The sequence below is a fragment of the Erythrolamprus reginae genome, chromosome 3 (assembly GCF_031021105.1).
Source record: "Erythrolamprus reginae isolate rEryReg1 chromosome 3, rEryReg1.hap1, whole genome shotgun sequence".
Lineage (NCBI taxonomy): Eukaryota > Metazoa > Chordata > Lepidosauria > Squamata > Dipsadidae > Erythrolamprus > Erythrolamprus reginae.
This window is the reverse complement of record NC_091952.1, coordinates 159,367,865-159,395,768: the sequence shown is the minus strand read 5'-3', so window position 1 is coordinate 159,395,768 and position 27,904 is coordinate 159,367,865. Positions and strand designations below refer to the sequence as shown.

Below are 27,904 nucleotides of genomic sequence, written 5' to 3'. Positions count from 1 at the left end.
GGAGGTTTTCTAGTCCACCCCCCTGCTTAGGCAGGAAACCCTATACTGTACTACTTCAGACAAAGGGTTATCCAACATCCACACCGAATGCTGTGCCGAAAGACCTCAGCCGGCATTTAAAAACAATAAACATTGAAAAAATCATGATCTATCAGTTGCAAAATGCCACCGTACTTGGATCTGTGCACATTATACGAAAATACATCACACAGTCCTAGGCACTTGGGAAGTGTTTGACTTGTGATACTATAATACAAAATCCAGCATATAAATCTTGTTTGCTGTACATTACTGTGTTTTATGTGAAAACAACAACAACAACAACAACAACAACAAAGTTGGAAGGACCTTGGAGGTCTTCTAGTCCAACCTCTCGCTTAGCCAGGAAACCCTACACTACTTCAGACAAATGCTTATCCAACATATTCTTAAAACTTCCAGTATTGGAGAATTTACAACTTCTGGAGGCAAGCTGTTTCACTGATTAACAGTAAGGTGAGGAAATTTCTCCTTACTTCTAAGTTGCTTTTCTCCTTGTTTAGTTTCCACCCATTGCTTCTTGTTCTACCCTCAGGTGCTTTGTAGAATAGTTCGACTCCCTCTTCTTTGGGGCAACCCCTGAGATATTGAAACATTGCTAACATGTCTCCCCTAGTTCTTCTTTTCATTAAACTAGACATACCCTGTTCCTGCAATCATTCTTCATATATTTTAGCCTTCAGTCCCCTAATCATCTTTGTTGCTTTTCTCTGCACTCTTTCTAAAGTTGCAACATCCTTTTTACACAGTAGTGACCAAAACTGAATGTGGTATTCCAAGCTTGGTCCTACCAAAGCATTATAAAGTTGTATTAACACTTCAGGTGATCTTGGTTCTATTCCTCTGTTAATGCAGCCTAGAACTGTATTGTCTTTTTTGGCATTTGCTGCACACTGTTGGCTCATATTTAAATGGTTGTCCACTGGGATTCCAAGATCCCTGTCACAGTTACTATTGTTGAGAAAGGTGTCAATTCTTTGATGCTTTTATATCAGAATCTTGCTTTGAATAAAAAAAGTATTGGAGTCAATCCCTGTTATCAAAACTTGGGACCAGAAAATCCCCAGCACTGAGAAATCTGGAAAAAACTTGCTGATATCCTTGAGTAATTGAGTGAGTGAGTGAGTGATTTTCATTGTTTTACCACTCCTAGTGACTACATTGGATTTTTTCATGACAATCTATCCTTGTTGCTGGTCCTTCTATTGCACCTTTTCCACCTTTTCCAGAGAGCTAGGGCTTCATATAAAATAGCATCAGTTGATTCTGGTCACTTCTTTTTGACGACCCATTTATTTCTTTTGTTGTCTGTTGCAGTATTCTCATGAGTTTTCTCCATCACCAAAGTTCAAAAGCCTCAATACTTTGCCTAACCTGATTCTTCAATTCCATTTGTTGCTTCTGTAGTATGTCACAGTGAATACCAGGGCTTGCACAGTTTTAATCGCCATAGGTATAAAAACATCAAAGTATTTAAAGGTTTTTTTGAAGTTTTTGTGGCTCTCTGACCTTAATAATTTACTTGAAGATGTTTCATTACTGGACTAGGCAATATCTTCAGATACTAGAAATAATTAGAGTTTGCTCTCTGTTTATAATCATGTCCTGCCAGTGCTGGTGGAGGTTTTTTTTTTCTCGGTAGTTCCATCATTAGACTGTTTATTGCTTAATCTATTTGTCTGGGTTGATAGTTCCTTAATTAGGGTAATTGTTTCTCTAGTGTTAATCCTGGTATTAATTTCTACCTATCTATGTGTTGATTGCTAGTGAGAAGTTCTGGGGGGTTTTTTCTTTCCTTTTTAATTTTTTTATTGTCTCTCTTGGAGTGTAAATGTTGTTTTTTTCTATGTGTCTCTTGATGGCTGATTTTTTCTGAGTGCCAAGGTTACAGGAATTCCTTATGATTTTTCGATTTACTTGGGATTAGGCTGCTCACAGTTTCCCAGTTGAAACTATGGTTATGTTTGTCAGTGTGTTGTAAGATTAAGGAGTTTTCATTCTATCTTCTGGTTTCTAATTGACATTTATAGTTAGTTTTCTGCCTGTATTCCTACACAGTATCTTTTCATGCATAGTGCTAAAAAGATTTAAAGACCTTCATGGCTGATCTGCTAAGTGGTAGTCTGCAGCATAATCCATTTGTTCCTTTACAATTGATAATTGATCCTCAAAGACAACAGATATCAACTACTGTGACATCTTCATTGCCCATTCTAAGGCTGGTTGTTGTACCTGTTGGTCTTTTTTTATATTTTGGTCCCGATTTCCCCACTTTGTTCCTTAACATTTATTACTACAGTTTCCACATCCTTTGTATTTTCAGCTATGTTATAATTCAACATGTTATCGTATTTTTAGAGTATAAGCCGCCCCGAGTCTTCGGAGAGGGGCGGCATACAAATCTAAATAATAAATAAATAAATAAAATAAATAAGACACACCTTTTTCCTCCCTAAAAGAGGTTGAAAATTCAGGTGCGTCTTATATTCTGAATGAAGCTTTTTTTTTCAAAGCTTTATTTTTGCCCAGCTATAACTAGGTAATAATTAACTTCCCAGCTCTTATCTTGCAGGTTCTTTCATTGTTACTCTCTGCCAATAATGTTTTCCAAGTTCTAAGTCTTTGCAATTTTTTTTTCATTGCTCTAACTTGCTCCAAATGTTTCTTTCCAACCCTAACCAGATGCTAATGATTTTCCCAGCTCTTACTGGTTTGCAAGCTCTTTTGTTGTTACTCTCTCTGAATAAGGTTTTTTAAAAGCACTAACCCGGGAATAAAATAATGTGCTGAAAACTAAGGAGGTTAGCCAGATGAATATCTGGTAAGCAGATTCTTTCACATATTTTCCTCCCCCAAAACTAAGGTGCGTCTTATACGCCGGTGCGTCTTATACTCTGAAAAATACGGTACTTCCTCCAGCTTTAAAACCACCCTCCTTCCAATACTGATCTCCTTAATACAAAATAAAAGGCATAAAGGGGCAAATCTGTTTCTGTTTTTTTGTACACATTCATTTGCACTCCCTTACAGGAAATCTGCATTACATTATGCATGACCATTGGCTTGTGAACACCCTCTAGATGTGAATGGACTGCCTGCAGAACTCAAAATGGCAAACAGCCAACTATCAATGAAATCTGATTCAAAATGGGGGAAAGTTGGTTTGTGCCATCAATAAGAGCACTAGCACTGCAGATCAGCATCTCATGGATGTGCCCAGATGTGGGTGCTGTAGAGATGCCCTGGCAGCATTTCATTCTCTCTTGCCCATGTGGCTGGCAAGGAGAAGCCCACTGCTGCAAGTGGAAAGATATCTCTCTTAAGCACATGACATCTCATGCATATGTAGTATGGTGCTGCAGATAAGGAGGCACCACTAGCATCTTTCTTTCATGCCCACACAGCTGGCAAGGAGAATACAGGTGTTGCAGACAGGAAGGAACAATAACACCTAGCCCTCCACCACTGCATTTCCAAGCTCCTCTCCTTGGCCTTCTTCTTAATACATACATATACAATCCCTCCCTCCACCTGGGCTCTGTGTATGTTCCAGACAGTTTTCAGCAGTTCATAGTAAAATAAACATTTTATTAAGCAGATTTAATAACAGATTTTGTAATGGAACTAATTCTTGTCTTCCGGACTTGCTGTAATCTGCAGTAGATAGATAGATAGATAGATAGATAGATAGATAGATAGATAGATAGATAGATAGATAGATAGATAGATAGATAGATAGATAGATAGATAGATAGATCATGTGTGTTGGTACCTATTGAAGTTCCTATCATTGCAGTGTCCCATAATCATTAATCAATACATAGATTAAAGAATACACGTGTACACACATTAATTCAACAAAATACTTTTCACATGTATTAGACATCCCAAGCAATGTTTCAAAGGGACTGAATATTACTTTCAGTAGGCTGAAATTGTAAAATAAGTGAGGGAACACTCATGCCAGATAGACTTATACCAACTATTGCTCTGTTTTGGTGTCATATAATATATATGTTTTTTAATGCGGTGCTATAAAGACCAATTTTTTTAAAAGAAAAAATGTTTATGAATTTTTAAAAATTGCAATACCTAGAACAATGAACTGATTATATGAAAACTAGGGAACTCAGAGAATGATGGAAGCAGTGTAGACAGTGTAACCGTACATTTATAATGTTAAATCAGAAAGTTGAATTTGCTTTCTCTTTTTGAGCTGACTAGCTATCAACATAATGTAAAAACTGATCAATGTTATTTTATGCATTCAGAGTTTAATGATCTATTCAAAAACTACTCTAAATGGTTTCTTATGTGCAACAAAATACATGTTTCTTTTTTCTGTATTTCCTCCCCACTTATCTTTTTTCTTTGTTATTTATAAAGATAGAAAAAAAGTATTTTCTTCTTTTAAAAATAATGATTTTAAGAAATGTTTTTGAACCAAGTGAATTTTCAAAGTGCAAAAGTGGTGGATAATTAAGTGCCAGTCTGTAGATTAATTCAGGAAGGGACATCAGTCAACTTGAGCACTTAAAAAGGTAAACAACTCTTCAAAATTCTTTGGTAGTAGGTGACTGTGGAATGAAAATGTGAGGCTGAAAATAATTTTTTAGGATTTTTATGCATTCTGAAAATGAGGTATACTGACTTTCCATAGCAATTCACTAAATTCCAGCCTATCAACTAAATTACTTTTACTTACAGTTCTTGAATATTTAGAATCCCAGATGCTAGGAAAGCAGGATCCACTTCTTTTAAGACATGGACTCATATTATGAAGAATGATATTTCTGCTATTGTCTCTGTAAAAAATGAGAGATGTTATGCAGAAACTTTGGGACACAAGAACCAAAAGGATTATTCTAAGTTGTTTCACTGAGTTGTCTTCAGGATTTTCTATCCAAAAATGAAGAGCTCCAGTTAAGTTGTGTACTTTTGAAGGCTTGCTTACAATCAAGAAAATTTAAGCAATTCAGAATCAGGTGTCTGATTTACTTTCCTTGCCTTATAGATCTGCTTGTGAGCTTGTTTTCTGTACACAGATATATGCACACGAGAGGGGGGCGGGGGGAGGCAGAGAGATTAAAATTGTAAATGGATCCACCCATAACTTATACTTTTATTTATCATCTATCAATCTTACTACCCTACATCCATACCTCATTCTCTACTGATATAAACAAACATTTAACTAATGTCTTAATGAGCACTTGATGGACAACATCAATTGCAACACCTAGAACAATGTACTGATTATATAAAAAAAATACAAAAACACAAAACTTGGTAGATGAAATAATAGAAGCACATAAACACCTAGCTACTGCTAAGAACTGAAAAGCTGTGCAAATAAAATGTTTTGCACTTGTTTGCAAAAACCAAGTGAGATTTGAGTAGTCCATGTAGCTTTGAGGAAAGGGAATTCCAGAGTATTAAAGTTTGTTGCAAAATCAAAACCAGAAGTACACACAGATATACTGATTCAGCTGGATACATAAACTTCTATATATTTACAATACCACAAGTAGAATAATTGTTTGATTGGTTAAAGGCAGTAGAGAACACTTGTTATCTGGTCTGCTCTCCATAAACCTCAGGGGAAAATATGTACTTGACACCAAGTATATATACACCAATATGTACTTGACAATACACCAATATACTTGACAAAACAAATTAAAAACAAATTAAATTAAAAGCAGGTAGCCTCAACTGGACCTTTCTAGACATAAATGGAATCAGCAGTTTCTATCTATGAAGACATTGCCTGATATATGCCCACAACATATAGGGATTTAAAGGTAATAATCCACATAACCTAGCCATTACATTCTGCATGAGCAATAGCTTCTGGGTTGTCTCTAAGTACAGTCTATTTCAGTTGTCTGTCTGAGTACTGAATTACTGGCACCAGGGCATTCAGGTCTAAAGTGAGTTATAAACTGTTGTGGTTGACTCTGGCCCAGCTCCTGCCCCAAGGAATGTGGATGTGGATGTGGGGGAAACATCCACATGCCACAAGCCTGTTTTGCTCCCGACGAAGGCTTCTCTGACGAAGGAAGCATGAGTAGCAGGGAAGAGGGGAGCTTGGCAGACAGCCCAGGAGGAGATCAATCATCCTTATCATCCCTGGATTCTGAACAAGAACGTATGACAGACCCACGCATGCGTAGAGTGATGCATAGGAGAGAACAACTGAAGGATTATTACAGGAGATAAGTGAGGCTACCTGTGGTTGGGTGGGGCTGCTGTAATTAGTGCTACAGATAAAAAGAGCAGCGTGCTGATTTAGCCTCGTGGAAGTTTATCTGATTCATAGCTTCGTCAAGATCGTGGTTTTGCTGTTTCCCTGTTCAAGATTGTGTGTGGACTTTCTGGACTATGGAATTGGACTCAATTTCCCAGTTACTGGGTGAGAAATTGGATTGCATTTAACCTGTGCCTTGTGTGTACCAGAAAATCCCTTTGACATTTAAAAAGGGAGTTTTTTCTGCTTTTCTGTTGATAAAGACTTTTGGTTTTCCTTCTGTCGTGTGGTATGTGTCTTTTTGGACCAATTACCCTGTAATTACGGGCGGTTGGGACACGCCGGCAGAACATAAGCAATGTTACAAATGAAGCTAGGTGAAGGCCAATTGTCACAATTTTACCTGCTGTTTTAATGGGATCCAAGAATTAAGGAGAATCATTGCCCCCAAGTTATGAGCCATCAGCTTTAGAAGAAATGAGATTCCCACTCAGGATAGCTACTAGAATTGATGTTATTGGGTTGCCTAGTTTCATTTATTGATGTTGTAAATTAATACACCATATTGCAGTGACATTTGTAACAGTCTAGCTGTTCATTACTAACCAACAACTCCAAATCAATAAGATTTCATTTGATTTCATCTAGATTCTTAAAGCTTCCAGATACTAGTTCAAGATTGTGACAAATTTATTGTGCTTAAGTAAAATTTTGATTTATAGTTGCTGGAGAAAACTACAGAAAAAACAGGGGCATTGATATATAGAATCCCCAAGGAAACATATTATAATGTGATTTCCAGTGCTCAGTCTGGAAGTGGGATTCATCAGATTCTGACCAGTTCTAGAGAACCGGTAGCAGAAGTGTGGAATAGTTCGGAGAACTGGTAAATACCACCTCTGACTGGCCACCCCCCCAACTATTCTCTGCCTCCTGAGTCCCAGATGATCAGAAGAAATGGGGATTTTGCAGTAACCTTCCCTTGGAGTACGGAGGGAATGGAGATTTTACAATATCTTTCCCCTGCCATGCCCTCCAAGCCACCCCCACCAAGCCATGCCACACCCACCAAGCCACAACAAACCCACAGAACCGACAGTAACATTTTTGAAATCCACCACTGGCTCAGACATGTCTCTTCCCTTTTCTGAATTGATATATGTATTTCAGAAACATGTAACATAAAGTATCTTAGCACCTCTTTATGAACAAGAGAAAGGAGGAATAGGATGAGACACATCAAAATGCTGTGTTTCACAGCTCCTTCCAGCTATTTCCTGACAGTAATTTTGGTAATTATCAGTAATTCCTGAACAGTAGATGTGGCAGAGAGCTTAGCCCTGAAGGAATTTTAAAGAGTCATTGTGGGTCATTATTACTCTACAAATCCAAGCATCTTCACAGCAATCAGTTACTAACCACATAATAGTACTTGTTAGTAATAAAAAAGAAAAGATAAGAAGTCTTTGTAGAACATCTTTCCAAATCATCTCAACTATTCATTACACATTTTGCTTCAGGGGGTCAAGGATTTCATTTCACTCAATGTATCTCCTGTATAATTTTCAGTCCTCCTGTCCATTCTTAAGCACTTAACATTGCTTTTTTGAAATTAAGTGTTGGAATATATCACACACAGGTTGAAATTTCTAAAAACACATAAGGAAATGATTTATTTATTTAAGAGTACTTTGAATAATTTAAGCATCTATGTCTAATGAGAAAAGGACTGGGTTTTTTTTTTAAAAAAGCTCCAGTCTCTGTGTGAAATACTTCTGAGAAAGTTTCAGAGTTCATTCCTGTTTCCACTTACTTTCCTATTGCAAATTCTGTGTGGTTCAAAACCATCTCTGAAAGACTGAGGAATTTTCCAGTGAGTCTGCAATCATCGCATCAGATGATTTTTTCTGTGCTAAATGTAAAACTTGACTTAAAACTTTTCATTTAGTTTGAAGTTACAACAGCACTGAAAATAATAGCTTGCAACTAATCCTCATTTTATAACCATTGCAGCATCCCCATGATCACGTGATTAATATTTGGGCACTTGGCATCTATAGTATTTAGCATTAACATTTAGACATATACCACTTCACCGTGCTTTACAGCCCTCTCTAAGCAGTTTACAGAGAATAAGCATATTACCCCCAACAATCTGGGTCTTCATTTTACTGACCTTAGAAAGATGGAAGGCTGAGTCAACCTTGAGCCTACTGAGATTCGATCTGCCAAACAGCTGGCAGCTGATGATCAGCAGAAGTAGCTTGCAGTACTGCACTCTAACCACTGCACCATCGAGGCTCTTTCATAAATATCTGACATATAATTTTGAGAATTGCAGCATCCCAGAATCATTTGATGGCCATTTGTGACCTTCCCATCTGGCTTTGGACAAGCAATGTCAATGGGGAAAGCTAAATTTTTTTAACAGCCTCAAATAATACAGTTTTAAAACAAATTTGACTTCCCCACCCCCAATTAACTTTGCTTATCAATGCTTGACTTAACAATGGAAATTATGGTTTTGATTCTGGTTGTGAATCAAGATCTTTCATTGCTACAGCACAAACTAAGCAGGTTTATACTTTTTGGCAGCCTCAGCCTTTGCTAACTGTCCCTAAGGAGTGGGACCTCAGTCACATGTGGAATCTTGTGCTACTGCTGCCCCGTCCACACATGTACACATCACAGTTAAATGCATTTAAAGGTCTTTAAAAATCTTTATTGAGCTATCCAGGCCCTGTTATTCAGTCCCTAGCAGTTCTACACTAGCCAAAACCCACACCCTCTTCTGGTCCCACCAGAGGCTCTTGGAAGTGGACAAAAAGACTGGATTAAATTATAGAATTTAGTAACTAGAATGGCCACACACAGCAATGCAAGAATCCAAAGCTAGGAGTAATCCACAAGGCAAGGCACAAAGTTAAGACATCCATCTTAGGTCCAAACATGACTCTGAAATCAAGAAACGCAGGAAGCAGGAACATGAAACAAAACACATTGTTCCAGCAATATCCTTATCTTTGGGCAGGCTTAAATAGTTAACCCTGGTACAGTTTGTTTGTTTGTTTGTTTGTTTGTTTGTTTGTTTGTTTGTTTGTTTGTTTATTTATTTATTTTGTCCAATACACAATGAGGGTTTTAGTGGGTATATATCTATACAGTGATCCCCCGCTCGTTGCGAGGGTTCCGTTCCAGGAGCCCCCGCAACGAGCGGGTTTTCGCGAAGTAGCGATGCGGAAGTAAAAACACCGTCTGCGCATGTGCAGACGGTGTTTTTACTCCCACAGCGCTAGCGAGGAGCCGAAGATTGGGGGCGGGGCGGCTGTTTGCCGCCGGCATGGAGGGCTTCCTAGCAGCCCCCCAAACCCGGGTTGGGGGTCCGGGGGGCGCTTGGTATCGCCGGTTTTGAGCTGAGTCCGGAAGCGAATTCGCTTCCGGACTCAGCTCAAAACCGCCGATAGCAAGCGGCAAGGAACGCCTTGTCTCGGCGCTTTCGAGCTGTCAGCTCGAAAGCGCCGAGACAAGGCGTTCCTTGCCGCTTGCTATCGGCGGTTTTGAGCTCAAAACCGCCGGTTTTCAGCTCAAAACCGCCGATAGCAAGCGGCAAGGAACGCCTTGTCTCGGCGCTTTCGAGCTGTCAGCTCGAAAGCGCCGAGACAAGGCGTTCCTTGCCGCTTGCTATCGGCGGTTTTGAGCTCAAAACCGGCGGTTTTGAGCTCAAAACCGGCGATACCAAGCGGCAAGGAACGGCTTGTCTCGGCGCTTTCGAGCTGACAGCTCGAAAGCGCCGAGACAAGCTGTTCCTTGCCGCTTGCTATCGGCGGTTTTGAGCTAAATCCGGGAGCGAATTCGCTCCCGGATTTAGCTCAAAAGCGGCGAGAATGAACGGCGTGGGCGGGCGAAGGGTGGGCGGCAGCGAGGAGTTTGCGTGGGCGGTGGGGAAACTCCTCGCTGACGCCAGCAAGAGGGGGAAGACCAAGGGAAGCCGCTGCCATCTACGCATGCGTGCCCGGCACGCATGCGTAGATGGTATTTTTGACTTCCGGGTTGAAAAATAGCGAAGTACCCTGTTCGCAATGGTTGGGGACGCAATAAACGGGGGATCACTGTATACACATAGTAAAATACATGATGAAGGTTATAGAGGAGATACTCATAGTAAAATATATCTAAGAAATAATAGAAAAGAAGATATAGTAATAGAACATATCAATGAAAGAATAGAAGAAGAGAGATAGGAATAGATGAAAGGTATAGGAGATATAGGAGAGCAATAGGACAGGGGATGGAAGGCACTCTAGTGCACTTGTACTCGCCCCTTACTGACCTCTTAGGAATCTGGATAGGTCAACCATAGATAATCTAAGGGTAAAGTGTTGGGGGTTTGGGGATGACACTATGGAGTCCAGTAATGAGTTCCACACTTCGACAACTCGGTTACTGAAGTCATATTTTTTACAGTCAAGTTTGGAGCGGCTAATATTAAGTTTAAATCTGTTGTGTGCTCTTGTGTTGTTGTGGTTGAAGCTGAAGTAGTCGCCGACAGGCAGGACGTTGCAGCATATGATCTTGTGGGCAATACTTAGATCTTGTTTAAGGCGTCTTAGTTCTAAACTTTCTAGGCCCAGGATTCAAAGTCTAGTCTCATAGGGTATTCTATTTCGAGTGGAGGAGTGAAGGGCTCTTCTGGTGAAGTATCTTTGGACATTTTCAAGGGTGTTAATGTCTGAGATGCGATATGGGTTCCAAACAGATGAGCTGTATTCGAGGATAGGACTGGCAAAAGTTTTGTAAGCTCTGGTAAGTAGTGTGAGATTGCCAGAGCAGAAGCTACATAGGATTAGGTTTACAACTCTTGAAGCCTTCTTGGCTATATTGTTGCAGTGGGCTTTGGCACTTAAATCTTTTGTTATTAGTATACCAAGGTCTTTAACCGAGTGGGGATTATCTGTGATAATTTGATTATTCAGTTCATATTTGGAGTTCAGATTCTTCTTCCCAATGTGTAGGACCGAGCATTTGCTAGTTGAGATTTGGAGTTGCCATGTGTTAGACCACTCAGAAACAGTGTCAAGGTCTTTTTGGAGAGTAGTTGTGTTATCGGTGGTGTTGAAGAGTTTTACATCGTCGACGAAGAGGACACAGTTGCTTGTGATGTAATCGCAAAGGTCATTGATGTAGAGAATGAAGAGCGTTGGTCCCAGTACACTACCTTGGGGAACACCGCTTTTAACTGGGACAGGGGTGGATATGGTGCTTCCTATATTGACCACTTGTCTGTTTGACAGGAATGCTGTAATCCAGCTATGGAGGGATCCTGAGATGCCATAGGATTTGAGTTTTAGGAGTAGTTTGTCGTGGACCACTGAATCAAAGGCTTTGCAGAAGTCAATATAAATTTCATCTGTAGATTTCTCTTGATCTAGATGAGTTGTCCATATATTTTTGCAGTGGAGGAGCTGCAGGTTGCAGGATAGTTTTTTTCGGAAACCAAATTGTTTGTTAGAAAGCAAATTATTAATTTCTAGATGGAGAGTAATTGATTTGTTTATAATTGATTCCATGACTTTGCATGGGACGCAGCGTAGTGAAATTGGTCTGTAGTTATCGACAAGAGAGGGGTCTCCTCACAATGGGTGAAGCTGCCTCCTTGTGAGTAACCTGGCCAACTGGTGTTGTTCCTGTCACCTCTCAGCCCTACATGCCCTTTGATCTGAGGGAGAGGTTGATGCCACCTCCACATCCTCACTGACTACTGGCAGCAGTTCTCACTCCCTGCCTGGAGCCTCCAGGTTAGCTTGTTGCAGTTGTAATTCTCTTCAGCCAGCTTGCTCCATCCCAAGTCAGAGCACTCTGCTCCATGGTCTGCTACTCCAACAACTTCCAGGCTCACTGCCCTGTCTTCCCCAGAGGTACTGGGGACCAACTTATCCTCCTCCAAATTAGCATCCAGAGAGGAGACTGGTGACACATCCATTACATTGCTTCATAATTACAAACTGGGTGATCACTTCATATTATTTAATAGGCAACATGATTCTTGTTTTGGAATGTACTTTCATGGAATCTTATTATAGTGTTTAATTTTTTTCTCAATAATAAACTTTTCATTCCCCCTTTCTTTCTTCCTGCTGTTTCAGAGTTGGTCACCATTAGTTAAAATTATTTCATTAATTTAGAATTGGAACAAATAAAGTACTTTTTAATCCATCATATTATTTAGTATAGCTTACTTTCAAGGCTTTGTAGTTTAGAATCTGTTGTGGTTTTTTAAAAAAGTTTTAGTATATAGTAAGTCAATATTGCTTCAATATTGGTCTTTTGTCTTGCTATGGAATTGCAAACACAAAACACGAAGGTCCAAAATGTAGAGCAAGCATGTTATATCAGTGAAAAAACAATAACTAGGTTACACATAATTATTGTAATCAGCCAGTTTCTGAGCTTTTGTGCTTTCATATTCTTTAAAATAGCAGGAATATCCTGTGGTGATTGTTGAGATCCATATTCTAGTCCATAGAAACTCACTGGATGATTTTAGTTTTCTTCTGGCTTTCACTCCAACCCATTTATTTATTTAGCATATACCGTGTTTCCCCGATAGTAAGGCAGTGTCTTACTATCTTTTTACCCCCAAAAGCCCCACTGTGTCTTACTTTGGGGGTATGTCTTACATTGTCCCGGGCACCCGGGGCCGGCTCGTCTTCGGGCTGCTCCTGATCGGCAACCTGGACCCGTCGCCTTCTTCCAAGCTCTCCAGCGTCCAGCGGCGCCGACAAAGAGACGTCCAAAGGCGCACCCTTGAAGCTCAGCGACATCAGCGCCGAGGACAAGTCCAGCTTCAAGCCTTACGGAGGGAGCTCGGGCGGTGGCGAGAAGACGGGATTCCGGGTGCTGAGCGCCACCCGCCCGCCGTTCATGCCAAGGAAGGCAGCCCCAGTTCCAGTGCCTCGGCCTGCTCGCCCGGCCTCTTTCCCGGCGGGGAGAGCAAAGGCGGCGGCGGGAGTAGCGGAGGCAAGGCGGAGGAGAAAGAAGCGGCGGATAGCTGGCGAGCCCGGGTAGCTCATGCTGGCCGGCGGCGGCAGCGGGAAAACGGTCTGGCCCGGCTTGTAAGGGGAGACGGGCGCCACCAAGCCGGCAGAGCCCCGCCTTGGAGCCCTTGTGGCTTTGGCTCAGCTCGGCGGAGAGGCCGCTGGAAGAAGCCAAACGGGACGCGCCGTCGGATGTGCCCTTGCCCCTTGGCTTCTTCCAGCGGCCTCTCCACCGAGCTGAGCCAAAGCCACGAGGGCTCCAAGGCGGGGCTCTGCCGGCTTGGTGGCGCCCGTCTCCCCTTACAAGCCGGGCCAGACCGTTTTCCCGTGGCCGCCGCCGGCCAGCATGAGCTACCCGGGCTCGTTAGCCGGAGCGTACGCCGGCTACCCCCCGCAGTTCCTGCCGCCGGGCGTGGTGCTCGACCCCAGCAAAGCCGGCGGCGGGAGCAGCGGCAAAGTGGCGGGGTCCAGCCCTCTAGCCGGCGCCTCGCCAGCTATCCGCCGCTTCTTTATTCTCCACCTCGCCTCCGCTACTCCCGCCGCCGCCTTTGCTCTCCCCGCCGGGCAAGAGGCCGGGCGAGCAGGTCGAGGCGCTGGAACTGGGGCTGCCTGTCCTTGGCGTGAACGGCGGGCGGGTGGCGCTCAGCACCCGGAATCCCGTCTTCTTGCCACAGCCCGAGCTCCCTCCGTAAGGCTTGAAGCTGGACTTGTCCTCGGTGCCGATGCTCCCACTCGTGCCGCAGCCAGAGCCGCGCCGCTTCGGCCAGGGCCGCCTCCTCGCCCGCCGGGTGGCCCAAGCTCTGGGTGCAGCGCGCCACTGCCAGCTGGCACCAGGCTGCGTAAGGGAGACTCTCCTGGGCGCGCAGCTCCCTCGCTTTTAGTACCGTGTTTCCCCGAAAGTAAGACATATGTCTTACTTTCGGGGTATGGCTTATATTAGCCAACCCCCCTGAAACCCCCCATATGTCTTACAATTGGGGGGGTCTTACTATCGGGGAAACACGGTAGCATATAATACATGGCCTAGCACTAGATATTAGCATTATTCTTAGATTAATAAAACACAATAAAATATGAATGTTTCAAAGATCTATGTTTAAATACCAATGTCTAGGTCAGAAGTGCAGCATTGTTTATATTTAAAAGAAATCAGATACTCAACCAATATATGCCCTCAGCTTATATCCGAACATGATGTAACATACAGTTTGACAAAGGATCCAGCTATGACATTGATAAATAGGGGAGGTACTATGCTCCATTGATACAGGATATCCTGGCAGATGCCATGTGAGATGCAAATGCTATTCAGGATGGTCCATTGCTGATGTGGTAGTTCAAAGCCAAGCACCTTTTTTGTGGAGTCATTTATATGTCTATCTCAGCATTTTGTGGAGTCATTTATATGTCTATCTCAGCAACCCATTTGGCTTTCCATTGGGAATGGATATTAAAGTTTGTTGGCTTGTCTCGGTTAGCTAGGCTATGAAACCTTCGACAACACCGAGCAGAGAATTTTAACAGAGCGTGGATGTGTGATAAAGCCAAGACAGACTTAGTTAAATAAGTATTATTTACATATAAACAAAATATAAACAATCCAGAATAAGCACGAAGCAAATACAGAATATTACGCACTGAGCAATTACAAGATTAGCACAAAGCAAAATACAATATAGATAACAAGCACGAAGCTAAAATACAATATAGATAATAAGCACGAAGCTTATACAAGAAGATACGAACGAAGTGTATACGCAACTCCCTCTTGTCTCAGGCAAAAGTAAAGGAAGTGACCGAGCAAAATAATGAGCTTTTATAGCTTCAATGAGGAAGTGATGAAACAGCCTTGAATATTAACTCTGCAAGTACAAGTTAACCTTTTAAGTGCACATTAACTCTTTAAGTACAAGTTCGGTACAGTGTACAATATACAGTTTACAATGGCAATCCCTAACAACCATGTACCCTGTACTAACAAAGTTGTTGGCCAAATGTTGTGCAAGTGCCAGTGGGGGCTTCCTGGATTTGAATCTTCTGACTGATAAATGAGGAAGGAATGAATTCAAATCACTCCAACCCAACTCATAGGGTTATTGATGTGATAAAATAAAGAGAGATCCAGAGATAATCCACCTTAAACTCCAGGAAAAAAAGATGATTGTAAATCTAACAAATCATGAAAATAAGGTCAGTGGCTTAATGAAAGATTATATTTTACTGTAGGTCTTCTTATAGAACTGAAAAAACATCAGAATGCACATTAATAAAAAATTTGTACATTGAAGTTGAATCATGTTTCTTTGACTATGACAGGTACCTCAGTCCTTCAGGTGACAGCTACAGATGCAGATGATCCCACCTATGGAAACAGTGCCCGGGTAGTTTATAGTATTCTTCAGGGACAACCATATTTCTCTGTTGATCCTAAAACAGGTGAGTCATATTTTCCCCCCTCCATTATGCCTTCCTTGGTTATTTGAACAATATTATACTAGGGTGAATGATAATGATGATTGCATCAGCATTATCACCACTGTTTTTAACATACTAGCATAATCCCCGCACAAAATATTACAATTGCATACTCCACATGGGCAACTTTAGGAATTTCTACTTTTTATGTCCCAAACTTTTCCTTGCTATATAGGGGGGGGGGGGGGTGGTCTGACCAAAGTATTCACCTTTAGGTCTTTATAACTAATTTAGAGGATAACAATGTTCATTTGCTATTGCTAATTTGCTATTGAAATTAGATGGTTAGAGTCAATAATAAATACTTTACTAAGAATGGAAAAAATTCATATTAAATCCAGGGCCACTTTACTTCTTTATAAAGGCTGGTAATAGAAGAGCATTTAAATGGTATCAGTGATAAACTGCAGTTATACGTATTTGGGGTATCAGTGTGACTAAATGCACAAACACAGGCATGCAATTATTTCCATTGGATACTAAAATAAAAGGTGACTGTAAAAGCGAGATACTGTTCTCACTCAAACATATATTTCATTTTTTGGCTATAAAATAGTCTCTTGACTGAAACATTGCACTTTTGTGGCACTGATTTCAAAATTTGTGCCCTGTCAGATTTAGAAATTCTGATTAATTATTGACATTTTATGTAGTTAAAAATCTGGCACTTTTCATTCTAAAATATGAAAGGGTAATATGAACACAACACTAGGATTATAGTTTGATTAGTCATTAGAATGCCATTTAAAAATTAAGCAACTATAACTTTTGACAAATGGGTACTTTTGAAATTATATGGTACAGATGTATACAAGAGAAACTTATCATTCTGCATAACATACAGTATCTGTTCAATGGTTGATAGAAGACTTTATTAGTTTGTTTTTCCATGGATTCTCTTAATGTAATGTAATCTTAAGCAACAAAACCTTTGTGTCATTTGCATTTTCTTAATTCTTTCAGTTTATACTCTTCTTCAACTTTTACCAAAGTATGCATGTTGAAGACATATGTATATAAAATTAGATTAAGATAACTTGAAATTATAAATCTTGCACAACCTTATGCAATAATCCTTTGTTCAGCAGTTGAAGTTACATAATACAGCATTTCAACATCCATGGAGAAATTCAGATGGATTGAATTTTAGACATATTCTTATTATCAAATGGTGTGAATATCTCAGCCACATTGTATTAGCATTCCATTCAGCTGGGAAGAAATCCAAATAACGTATCTTCATCTGTACTCAAAAGATCCACGCTGGCATTCAAATGATGATGGTACTGAGTTCTTTAAAAAATCATTTTTTTCCTAAATGTTAGTGAATTAATTTAATAAAAAATGAATAATACAGAAAAAGTGATTAGAAATTGAGAACCTTTTATACCTCCTCCACTAGCATTAGAGTTACTCCATATGAATTGCTCAAATAAATAAATATGGTAGGATAATATGCTCAGTGCCTCATGCCACCTATCCAGGGCCTCTTACCCAAGCCCAAACCTTTCAAGGATCATCTTGTTAATGGCAGAATAGTTTGGTCAAGGGAAAAAAAAAACATCTGAGTTAATTAAAAGGAAGGTCTTAATTCAGACTTTTCCATTGACCAAGTCCCAACAATTTGCAACCCAGCAGTAGGTTACTCCCAGTTTTGAGAACCAGTAGTGGTGGCAGGAGGCTCTGCCCACCTACCCACCCAGGATGCTCCGCCCACCCACCCGGAACACTCCGCCCACCCACCCGGGATGCTCCGCCCACCCGTACGTGTACGAACCAATAGAAACAAATTTTAGAACTCACTACTGAGATAATCACACAAACACAAAAGGATATTACCAATCTATACATATAGTTTACAGCTGCTTTAATTCTGACCTTGAAGTACTCTTTTTTTCTTTGTCCATATTACCTCTGTTTTCTTCTCCTTATTTATTTTCTTTTTGGGTTTTTTTCCTTGAGGAAAACTGTTGTGAGACACTTTGAAAGCTAAGAGTTTGCAAAATGTTTCTTAAAACCTATTCATCTTCTGGCCTTACACACGATAAACAATCCATTTTTTAACCTGCACATTAAAACAGGTTTTATCTGAAAACAAGGGTGCTAGCTTTGATTTATCTCCACTGTAGCCAATATGGTTTCTATTGAGATATCACATGCCGGTAAGCTGCAGTCCCCTGTTTTAATTATTTATACATTTATGTACTTAAAATATGTGGCATTTTAAAGAGACTATGCAGCATTCTCTCTCTCTCCATCATTTGAGAGCCAGCATGGTATATTGATTAAGGTATCAGACTGCAAGTTGATAGACCAAATATGTAGTCCTTCTTTAGAGATGAAAACTGGCTGGGTAATTTTGGGCTTATTGCCCTTTTCCAAATGTAGACTGGGTATTTGAAAAGACAAAAACATTGATCTATTGACCTGCACAACATCATTATTACAAGATCACAGATTATAAACTATAACATTCAGTGAAGAAAAATTTACTGATTGATAATCTAACCTTTCACATTTCAAATGTGGTCTAATCTTTCACATTTTAAATATTATTTTTAAAAGTGATGAGTTTGGGGTTTTTAAATTGTTTTCTTAAAGGTTGGGCATAGTGTTAATATAGTAATTGAGCAACAGATCCTTTCCCTATAGACTTTATAAATACATTTTTTTAAAAAAAAAAGCACAGCAAATTGAAGACAAAGCTGAATTAAGACAAGAGTCTTTTTTCTTTCTGCCTAGCTCTAAGAATGAATCCATGGTATTTGGTGTGCAATGAAGCACTTGCTAGGTTTTGCTTGTGATCAATACTCATTCTCCACTGCACTGCTCAGAGAGTCCAACGTGGGTAGTACTTCAGTCTTATTGGTAGGAACTGAGTTTAGAAATTAGCATAATTAACATGTCCCGCCCACCACTGCCCCCTCTTAGCCAGTTTTAAAAACTCAGTTCATAGAGTAGGGACATATGAGTTTTGTTCTCCTTGTAAAATAAAGTTTGTACACTAATAATTTTTTTCCTTTTTTCTCCAATTCTACAGGAAGAAGAAGAGTTCCTGGAAAGAGAGCCTCTGCCCTCTGGGGTATAGTTCTCCAACTTGTTAAACCCTGAGAGGCCTCTGCTCCCCGGAGTATTGCCTTGCCGACAGGGTCCGCTGGTATGGGGTCCCTGACGCCCGCGATCATAACCCCCTTGTCCAAATTGCCCTCCTGGACACCCAGCGCAAGCAGACACCTCCAGGATCGGCTCCGGCCATCAGAGAGGAGCCGCAAAAACCCCCGGTTTGCCACGAGCAGCTGAATCAGCTGGGAGTCGGCTTTAACAGCGGCGGCTAGCAGCGAGGCGAAGGGAAAAGCCTCAGATTGCCGCGGGGATTCCAAACGGCCGTAGGGCGGCTTTGGAAGCAGCGCGGCGGCAAGGGAAGCCCCGGACAGCCGCGGGGTGTCCATCAGCTGTGAGGCGGCTTTGGAAGGCGGCGCCCAAGCGGCTAGCACCAGGCAGCCCTAAGGCAACGATCGAGGAAAACGGGGGAGAGCGAAATAGCTGGGAAGCGGCAGGCAAAGAGAGCCCGTTTTTTACAGACCGCAGGGAGAGTCTTCTTACCTCCTAAACCAGCACTGGGCAGATTGTTGGACTGTAAGTCCTTTCCCGCCATTATTCGCCCCCTAGACTACGTCACGGCCGCCATATTGGATGAGAAGGCAAAATCTATCCTCCCGGGCAGCCATTTTGGAAGGGCATGACAAGGAGCCGAGGGCATAGGTCACGCCCTCCTGAACCAATCAGGGCTCCAGACAGCTATGACGCCTTAAGTAGGCGACACTAAGCTGAATCATTCACAGCGTGGTTTACATTGAGAAGCCATTTCCAACTGCAATTATTGTGAACAATTACTGACTCAGAAATGTCGCAGTTACCCCAGAGCAATACCGGTGAACCGGCTGCCCCCTCAATTAGTAAGGGGAAGGAGAAATCTCACAGTAGCAAATCTAAGGGAAAATCATCACAATCAGCAACTGCCCTCAAGGAGGCTGAGAAAAAGATGAAGGCCCTAGAGGCCCAACTGGAAATGAGTAAGTCCAAGCAGGGTCCTAGCCCCTCCAGTATGTTTCCCACTCAGCACCTAAGCCCCTCGGTCACTGAAGCACCATTAGAGGGCATGCTACTCTCTGGGACAGGGGGATTATCACCAGATCACCCCTTGAGCGCCCCCCCATCACAAGGGGGGCAGGAGACAGAGTGGACTAGACAGGCTATTCAACCAAGGCCACAAGCCACTCAGGCTGCAACATTTACTCCTACTGCAGCGGGCCTCAGAGGACCCACAGACAATTGGCAAACAATGTCTCCATCCTTGCAAGACATGATTGCCTCTGCATATTCGCAAGGCATTGCAGTAGGCGCTCAACAAAGGCCTTCACCACTGCCTAGACCTAGCAGACAGAGCCCTTGGACTGTGCCAGAGGTAGCCACATCTGTGCAGGACTCCTTCCAGGATGAGCAGGACATGGGGGAGATGCCCATGGATCAGGAGGATGAACTCTCAGGAGATGAGACCACCTTACCTGAGCAGCCCCCACTGGCAGGCCTTTTCAAGCAATCTCTTTTCAGAGTCCTATTGAATAAGGCTAAGGCCACCTTGACTCCTGACAACTCAGCCAAGCCAGCAGCACAGGAGGTGGGCATTATGCCAGCAGCTAGGCTCATCAACGAGCCCCAGAGGGAGTCTGAACACCTCCCTGCCATTCCTATATTCGCAGAAAACATCAAAAAGCCCTGGCAACAGCCAACTGCAGCCCTAGGACCATCAGCCTGGGACAGAAAATTTTATACTTTCGACCCTGAGGTGGAGGAATTGCTCCAGTATCCTACAGTGGATACCCCGGTGACATCCTTGATGTCTAATGCTCTCGTACCATCAGACATGGCAGATGGGCTAAAGCCGGATGATAGGAAGGCGGAGAATATGACCAGAAGAATGCATTTGTTGACAGCCTGGTCTCTCAGAGCGGCATCGGCCGCATCGTTCTTTAACAGGGCCTCTATTCTTTGGTTAAAAGACATGCTAACCAGACTAGGCCCGGAGGACGCCAGGCTGCGCCAAGATGTGAATAAATTGATTGCCACTACAGAATTCTCCGCGGATGCCACCTTAGCAGCAGCAAGGTTCTCCTCCCGCGCCTTGGCATCAAACCTCTCAGCACGACGCCTGCTTTGGCTCCGTTCGTGGCAGGCAGACGCCAAGTCAAAATGGCGTCTTGCTGCGGCCCCGTATCAGGGCTCCAAGCTCTTCGGGGAATCCCTGGACTCGGTTCTTGTTGAGGACCGTGACAAGAAGAAGGTCTTACCACGTTCTGCGAGGCGCCAGGACAGGAGGGGAGCCCCTTATTACCGACGGCAGTCCTTTCGTTCAGACACCACCTCGGTTTCATCCCCGGCCTCCAGACCATATGGACAGGGGACTTATAATCCCACCTATCGTACCGAGCGAGGAGGTTATGGGAACAGGGGCCAACAGTTCCAGCAATCCCGTAGACCATTTCGAGGAGGTAACCGGGGAGGCTACCGCAAACAGAGATGACTCCTTCCGGGACACTCCCATAGGTGGGCGCCTGCAGTGCTTCACCGACTTTTGGGAGTCCATCTCCACAGACGTTTGGGTTCTGGACTCCATAGCCCAGGGTCTGCAACTAAGATTTCTCCACCACCCTCCCAACAGATTTGTAGAAACCTCATTAGGACAACCACAAAAGAGAGTCATCATCCTGCAGGAGGTCCAACACCTCCTAGACATAGGAGCAATAGAACCTGTACCAGTGCATCAGCAGAGGCTAGGGTTCTACTCCATCGTGTTTGTGGTCCCCAAGTCTTCCGGCGGCTGCCGTCTCATTTTGAACCTGAAGCAACTCAACCTTTACATAAGGTACCAACGCTTCAAGATGCATTCCCTGCACTCCATACTGGCATCTATCCGGCACGGGGACTGGATGACCTCCATCGACCTCAAGGAGGCATACCTCCATATCCCGGTTCATCCGCAACATCGGCAGTTTCTCCGCTTTTATCTTCTCAACCAACACTTTCAGTACAGGGCCATGCCCTTCGGCTTGTCCTCCGCCCCGAGGACATTCACCAAGATCTTGGACACTTTGACAGCGAGTCTCAGGGCTCGATCTATCCGTCTTCTAGCATACCTAGACGACATTATCATTCTCTCCAGAAACCCTCAGCAAGCCAGGCACGACCTGGCCAGGACAATAGATGCGCTGGAGAGGGCAGGTTTCACTATCAACCGAGCCAAGAGTCATCTAGAGCCAACTATGCGCTTGCTTCATCTAGGCGCCATAATAGACTCCTCAGCGGGTCTCGTCTTCCTCTCATCAGAGAGGAGGCAGAAGATACGGGCGTTAGTTCGTTCCGTCTCGCATCACAGCAGGACCTCCCTAGCACAGCTGTCACAACTACTGGGGATGTTCATTTCCTGCATCAACATTGTTCCTTGGGCTCGGATTCACGCTCGCCCCCTCCAATGGTACCTCCTTCCCTTCCAAAAAGCTCGTCTCAGCAATTCAAAACGAAAAGTGCACCTGACCACGACAGTGCGACTTTCCCTCCCGTGGTGGACCTCACCAGCCATCTCCAGGGGCTCCCCCTTCTTACCTCATCAGGAGGTAACAATAACCACCGACGCCAGCCTTTCTGGCTGGGGGGCACACTCAAGGGGACAAGTGGCCCAGGGCAGGTGGTCCCCAGAGGACTTGGGGGACCCCAATATCAACAGACTGGAGCTACGAGCTGTATTCAACGCTCTACTGGCATTCACGGACATGGTAAGGAACCAACATGTCCTAATCTTGACGGACAATGTGGCAACCAGAGCACATGTGAACCATCAGGGTGGCACGCGCTCAGGCCGTCTGATGCAGGAGGCCCACGAGCTAATGTCATGGGCAGAGAGACACTTAGCATCAATACGAGCGGAGCATATTTCGGGAGTGGAAAACACCCAGGCGGATTGGCTGAGCCGCACGACTATCGACCCCGGGGAATGGACATTAAACCCGGAGGCCTTCCAACTGATAACCCAGAGGTACGGGGTACCGGTAGCGGACCTCTTTGCCACACAGCACAACAGGCAGTTACCACGATTTTTCTCCCGCTTTCCGACACCAGAGGCCGAGCAGGTCAATGCACTGCTATCACCATGGCCCAAGGGGCTTCTCTACGCCTTCCCTCCAGTCAGTCTCTTGCAGAAGGTGGTGGCCAAGATTCTGGCCGAGGAGGCGGACATCCTCCTCGTGGCCCCATACTGGCCCAGACGCCCTTGGTTTGCCGACCTCATGGGACTGTCAACCTTACCACCATGGAGAATCCCGCTCCAGCACCTAGTCCTGGCACAGGGATCCATTGTGCATCCAGACCCACAGTGGTGGAAGCTTGCCGTGTGGAGATTGAAGGGGACCGCCTGAGGGAGAAACAGCTTCCGGAGAGTGTCATTAACACCATTCAGGCAGCACGGCGACCATCAACGACACGTATTTATCAGGCTACCTGGAGGGCTTACAGCACCTTTTGCAGGACCCAACACATCACGCCCTCGTCGTCATCAGTACGGCATCTTCTGGAATTTCTCCAGAAGGGACTAGACCAGGGGTTGGCGCCCAACACACTCCGCCGACAGGTGGCAGCTATAGCGACAATCCTGCGTCCAGACCCATTTTCCCCAATCTCTCATCACCCTTGGGTGAAGGACTTCCTCCGAGGAGCGGCAAACCTGTCTCCTCCTGTCATACACCACTTTCCATCCTGGGACTTACCGCTGGTCCTCAGGGCACTAACAGCTCCACCCTTTGAACCTCTGAGGGAAGTATCGCTTCGTTTTCTCTCAGCCAAGGTGGCCTTTCTAGTCGCCATCACCTCCGCCCGCAGGGTGTCGGAGCTTGCAGCACTATCGGTCCGGCCGGACCTCTGTGTCTTTCATCCGGATAAGGTTACTCTAAGACTGGACCCCTGTTTTCTTCCCAAAGTTAACACCAGGTTTCACAGGGCCCAGGACATTATCCTCCCAGATTTCTGCACCCATGGCTCTCACCCATCAGAGCTACGGTGGCATAAGGTGGACGTTAGAAGAGCAGTTAAGATTTATATCCGCCGCACTAGCACCTTTCGGAAGTCGGAGGCTCTCTTCGTATCCTTTCTCCCATCTTCACTGGGGGGAAAGGTTTCGTCTAAAACCATCAGCAGATGGATCAGGACTTGTATTATCGAAGCTTACCGAACCACAACGACACCGTTACCAGGTAGAATTACAGCCCACTCTACCAGAAGCGCGGCGACCTCAGCCGCTTGGACTACTCAGGCGCCATTAGAGGACATTTGCAGGGCAGCGACCTGGGCTGCCCCTACAACGTTTATCAGACATTACCGTATAGACTCCTTTGCTTCTACGGAAGCAGCCTTCGGCAGAAGAGTGCTACAGGGAGTTTGTATTCCTGCGCCCCTGGGCCAGCCGATCCCTCCCTGAAGTGTGGCTTGGGTATATCCCACGTTGGACTCTCTGAGCAGTGCAGTGGAGAAGAACCGTTGAACTTACCTGAACGGTCTTCTTGCTGCACTGCGAAGAGAGTCCAAACCCGCCCGGCCTTGTTTTGGCCCAGGTGCACAGTTTAATTGAAGTTACAGTTGTTAAATAAAGTTTTTGTTCCTTTACTATTCCTTCGTTTTTATCACTGGCTAAGAGGGGGCAGTGGTGGGCGGGACATGTTAATTATGCTAATTTCTAAACTCAGTTCCTACCAATAAGACTGAAGTACTACCCACGTTGGACTCTCTTCGCAGTGCAGCGAGAAGACCGTTCAGGTAAGTTCAACGGTTCTTTCATCTTGAAATTTTTAGGGAGGGAAACACCCAATCCATTTCTTGAGAAATTTCATTTAAATCTCATGTAAATCCTTCATGTAAGTTGCACTCAAAATAATGAGTTGTATGGAAATACAGGGAATAGTTTCACTGCAGAGAAATTATCCTTTGTATTATTTAATATATGGTTGTAATTCCGAATACTCTTGGAGCAGCTGCTGAATAAAGATCATAATTCTGGGTGGTGGGAACATATCTTATTAAAAAAATGAGTGAAATAACCATCAAATATCTCCCAAAACTTGGGAGAATAGTATTCTATTAACACAAAACAAAGGAGAGGAAGGGAAAAAAAGAATGTGATTTGGAAATGTAATGTTCAATTAAACTCTAGCCTTATGATGAGAGCCTCCACTGAGTAATCTAAAATGTATTATTATCCATGATTGATTTCTACTTTGTGATGTTAAGAGGAGGTCATATTAAAAAACCAAAGTTCATCTTCTTGGTTATACTTTTTTATAATGCAGACATATGTTCCTAAGTGAACATTTGGCTTCTCTTAAGTTAAAGTGTATTGATAATTCTGTCAGTGATTATTTCACAGTTTCTCTGTAAATATTATATCCTTGAGTGAGAATTTCTCCCCTCTGTGTGTGATATATGTATATATTTACCCATTATTGATGTTGCTGCTCTTATTTTATTCTACAAAATTCACCTAAAATTCAACTGAGAAAAAAATAATCCCATCAAATTTTCTTATTTGTTTCTTCAGTTTTTAAACCCTGTTTTTTTCTTTACCATCATTGTTTTCTTTTCTCTTATCACCTTTTAATATTGTCTTTCCTTACTTTAAAATTCTGTCTGATTTGCTTTTATCCAGAATTTTAAAAAAGCAAATAATATGCATTTATGGTTAAGATTGCTAGCTTCATCTCCATTTTGTTGAAAACATATTGATACCATTGGGAGTTACAATAAAGAATTCTGGTATTATTCATGAAGGCTATAAGTTAGATCAGTATGTTGCTGCAGGTTTTGAAAATTGTTGAGTGTTCATTTGGCAAATGTGTTTCAGGAAATAACTTCAAGGTTTTCTCAAAATAGTAATTGCTGCTACCTTTGAACAAAAAATTCAGGTAACATAACAGCTTTGATTCTCATTTAGATACAAGTGGAACACAATTTCCTCCTGGTGCAGAAAAAGACTTCCCAATTTACAAAACATCTTATCTACAAAGTTATATCCTTTTGTAAAATTCATAAAATTTGACAAAATGATATAATTAATAAACCAATTAATAGTGAAATGAGTTATAATATCTAACTTGCTCTAACCTGTTATTGATATATATCATGCAATACTAAAGAAAACAGTATAATTCCATACATTCATGCTTCCAGGAGACTTTGTCTTTTTTAAATAAATACAGTACGTGAAATTTACTTAGATGCAAGTAGCAGCAAATAAATATGTCTTTTAACTCCTTTCTCAGGAGAATAACCAGGATAATCTGCATCAGTTAGGGTTTCATGAGAAACGTAAGAGTTATGGAGTAAAGTAAACAAAGAGTCGGTTTATCAACAAGAAAATATTGTATACACGCACTTTAAATCAGCCCAAAGTGCTCTCCCACAAACCACGAGCCTGGAATGCTGTGAAAAACAAAAACAAAAGCAGAGCAGATAAAAGGCAGCTGTGAAGATGTCACAGCCACTCCCCTTCAAGAGTCCTCACGCTGTACTTAACTGTGAATTGTTCAAAAAAGTCCTTGTAAAACCTGAAACAGTTCAAAAGCAAACAACACTTCTCTCTCACCAAACGGATAATTTCCCACGCACGCTCTCAACCATGCTGGCAATTTATCAGCAGCCCCATTAGTCTAATTGCCCCAGCCACAGGTGTTCTCCCTTATTTTCTATAATACTTGCGCAGTTGTTCCCTCCTTGTCATAAACCTGCGCCTGCAAACATCTATGAATCTGCGAGCATCCATTAATGATGATGATTATGATGACTCACTAATGGGGTAATTAGCTAATGGGCTGCCTGTAATTACCTCATCATCCGATCCTGCTTCACTCCCAGAACCTTCCCTTGACACAGAAGCTTCACTGTCCGAAGCTGTTGGCAGTAAAACCAGTCTCTGATAACGTGAGGATTCTCCCAAACCAACCCCCACAGTCCTCCAAGCAGGAGCTGGCTTTGCCCAGAATCCCACAAATTGTTTTCAGAGTTCACTCTCTTTTAACCATTCTTGTTGAAATCATGAATTCTGAGATTATTCTTTCAATAGACCAGCTTTTTGGTGCCAATGTTGTTGTTGTTGTTGTTATTTTTATTATTGTTGTTGTTATTATTATTATTATTATATATTGTTATAATTTATTATTATTTATTTTAAAAATGCTACTTATTGAAAAAAGAATCACTTTTACTGCACTTGTCTCAAGGGTGCAGTGCAGAAATCACAGGTTGCCCACAAACAGTTGAGGAAATTTTTTTCAATCCTTATATGAAGAAACACCAATTTTGAACTCTTATATTTTTTCAACAACTACATGGGGTTTTTCTAGTTTATAAAGCCTTACAAGGTGTGCAAGTTCTCCAAATAACTCCAACATACTATTGAAACTGTCGCATTTACAGCTTCTGGAAGTTGGTAAGGTGGGGACCACTGGTCCACTTGACACAGAATGAATCATAATGAAATCAGAAAGAACCTAAGAGATCATCGAATCCATCCCTTGTACACTGCAGGATTTACTACACTATCCCTGATATGTTCCGATCCAGCCTCTGTTTGAAAATTTCCAGTGAAATGAAGTGAAATAAACCATTCCATGTGGTTACCTATTCCAATGATAATCAAAAAGTTCTGCCTAAGGTCTAATCTGTAGTTAAATGTTTAAAGTTTCATTTCATTTAGTTCTAGCCTTACTCTCCAGAGAAAATGAAAATAAGTCTGAGCTTTATAATATGAAAGCCTTCAGACATTTGAAAACAGTTATCATGTCCCTATGTTCAGTTCTCTCTACAAAATAAGCATACATAGATTTTTAATTGTTTCTCACAGGACTTAGTTTCCAATTCTTTCATCATCTTGGTAGCCCTTCTTGGACCTATTCCAGTTTATTAATGGCTTTTTAAGAAATGAGGTATGTAGAACTGAAAACAACAGTCAAAGTAAGGGTTGACCAAGGTAAAGAAGATTAGGAAAATCACTTCCAGTGATCTAAACTCT

General features: G+C 42.6%; 1 protein-coding gene across 2 annotated transcripts in view; it reads left to right on the top strand.

Moving 5' to 3' along the window:
• The window catches only part of CDH18 (cadherin 18), a 310,510-nt gene that overhangs the window by 153,330 nt on the left and 129,276 nt on the right, over window positions 1–27,904 (top strand). For both annotated transcript variants that reach the window (XM_070747111.1, XM_070747112.1), the window contains one exon: window positions 15,640–15,759. In XM_070747111.1, coding sequence (XP_070603212.1) covers window positions 15,640–15,759 — 120 coding nt within the window. The remainder of the gene's footprint in view (window positions 1–15,639; window positions 15,760–27,904) is intronic.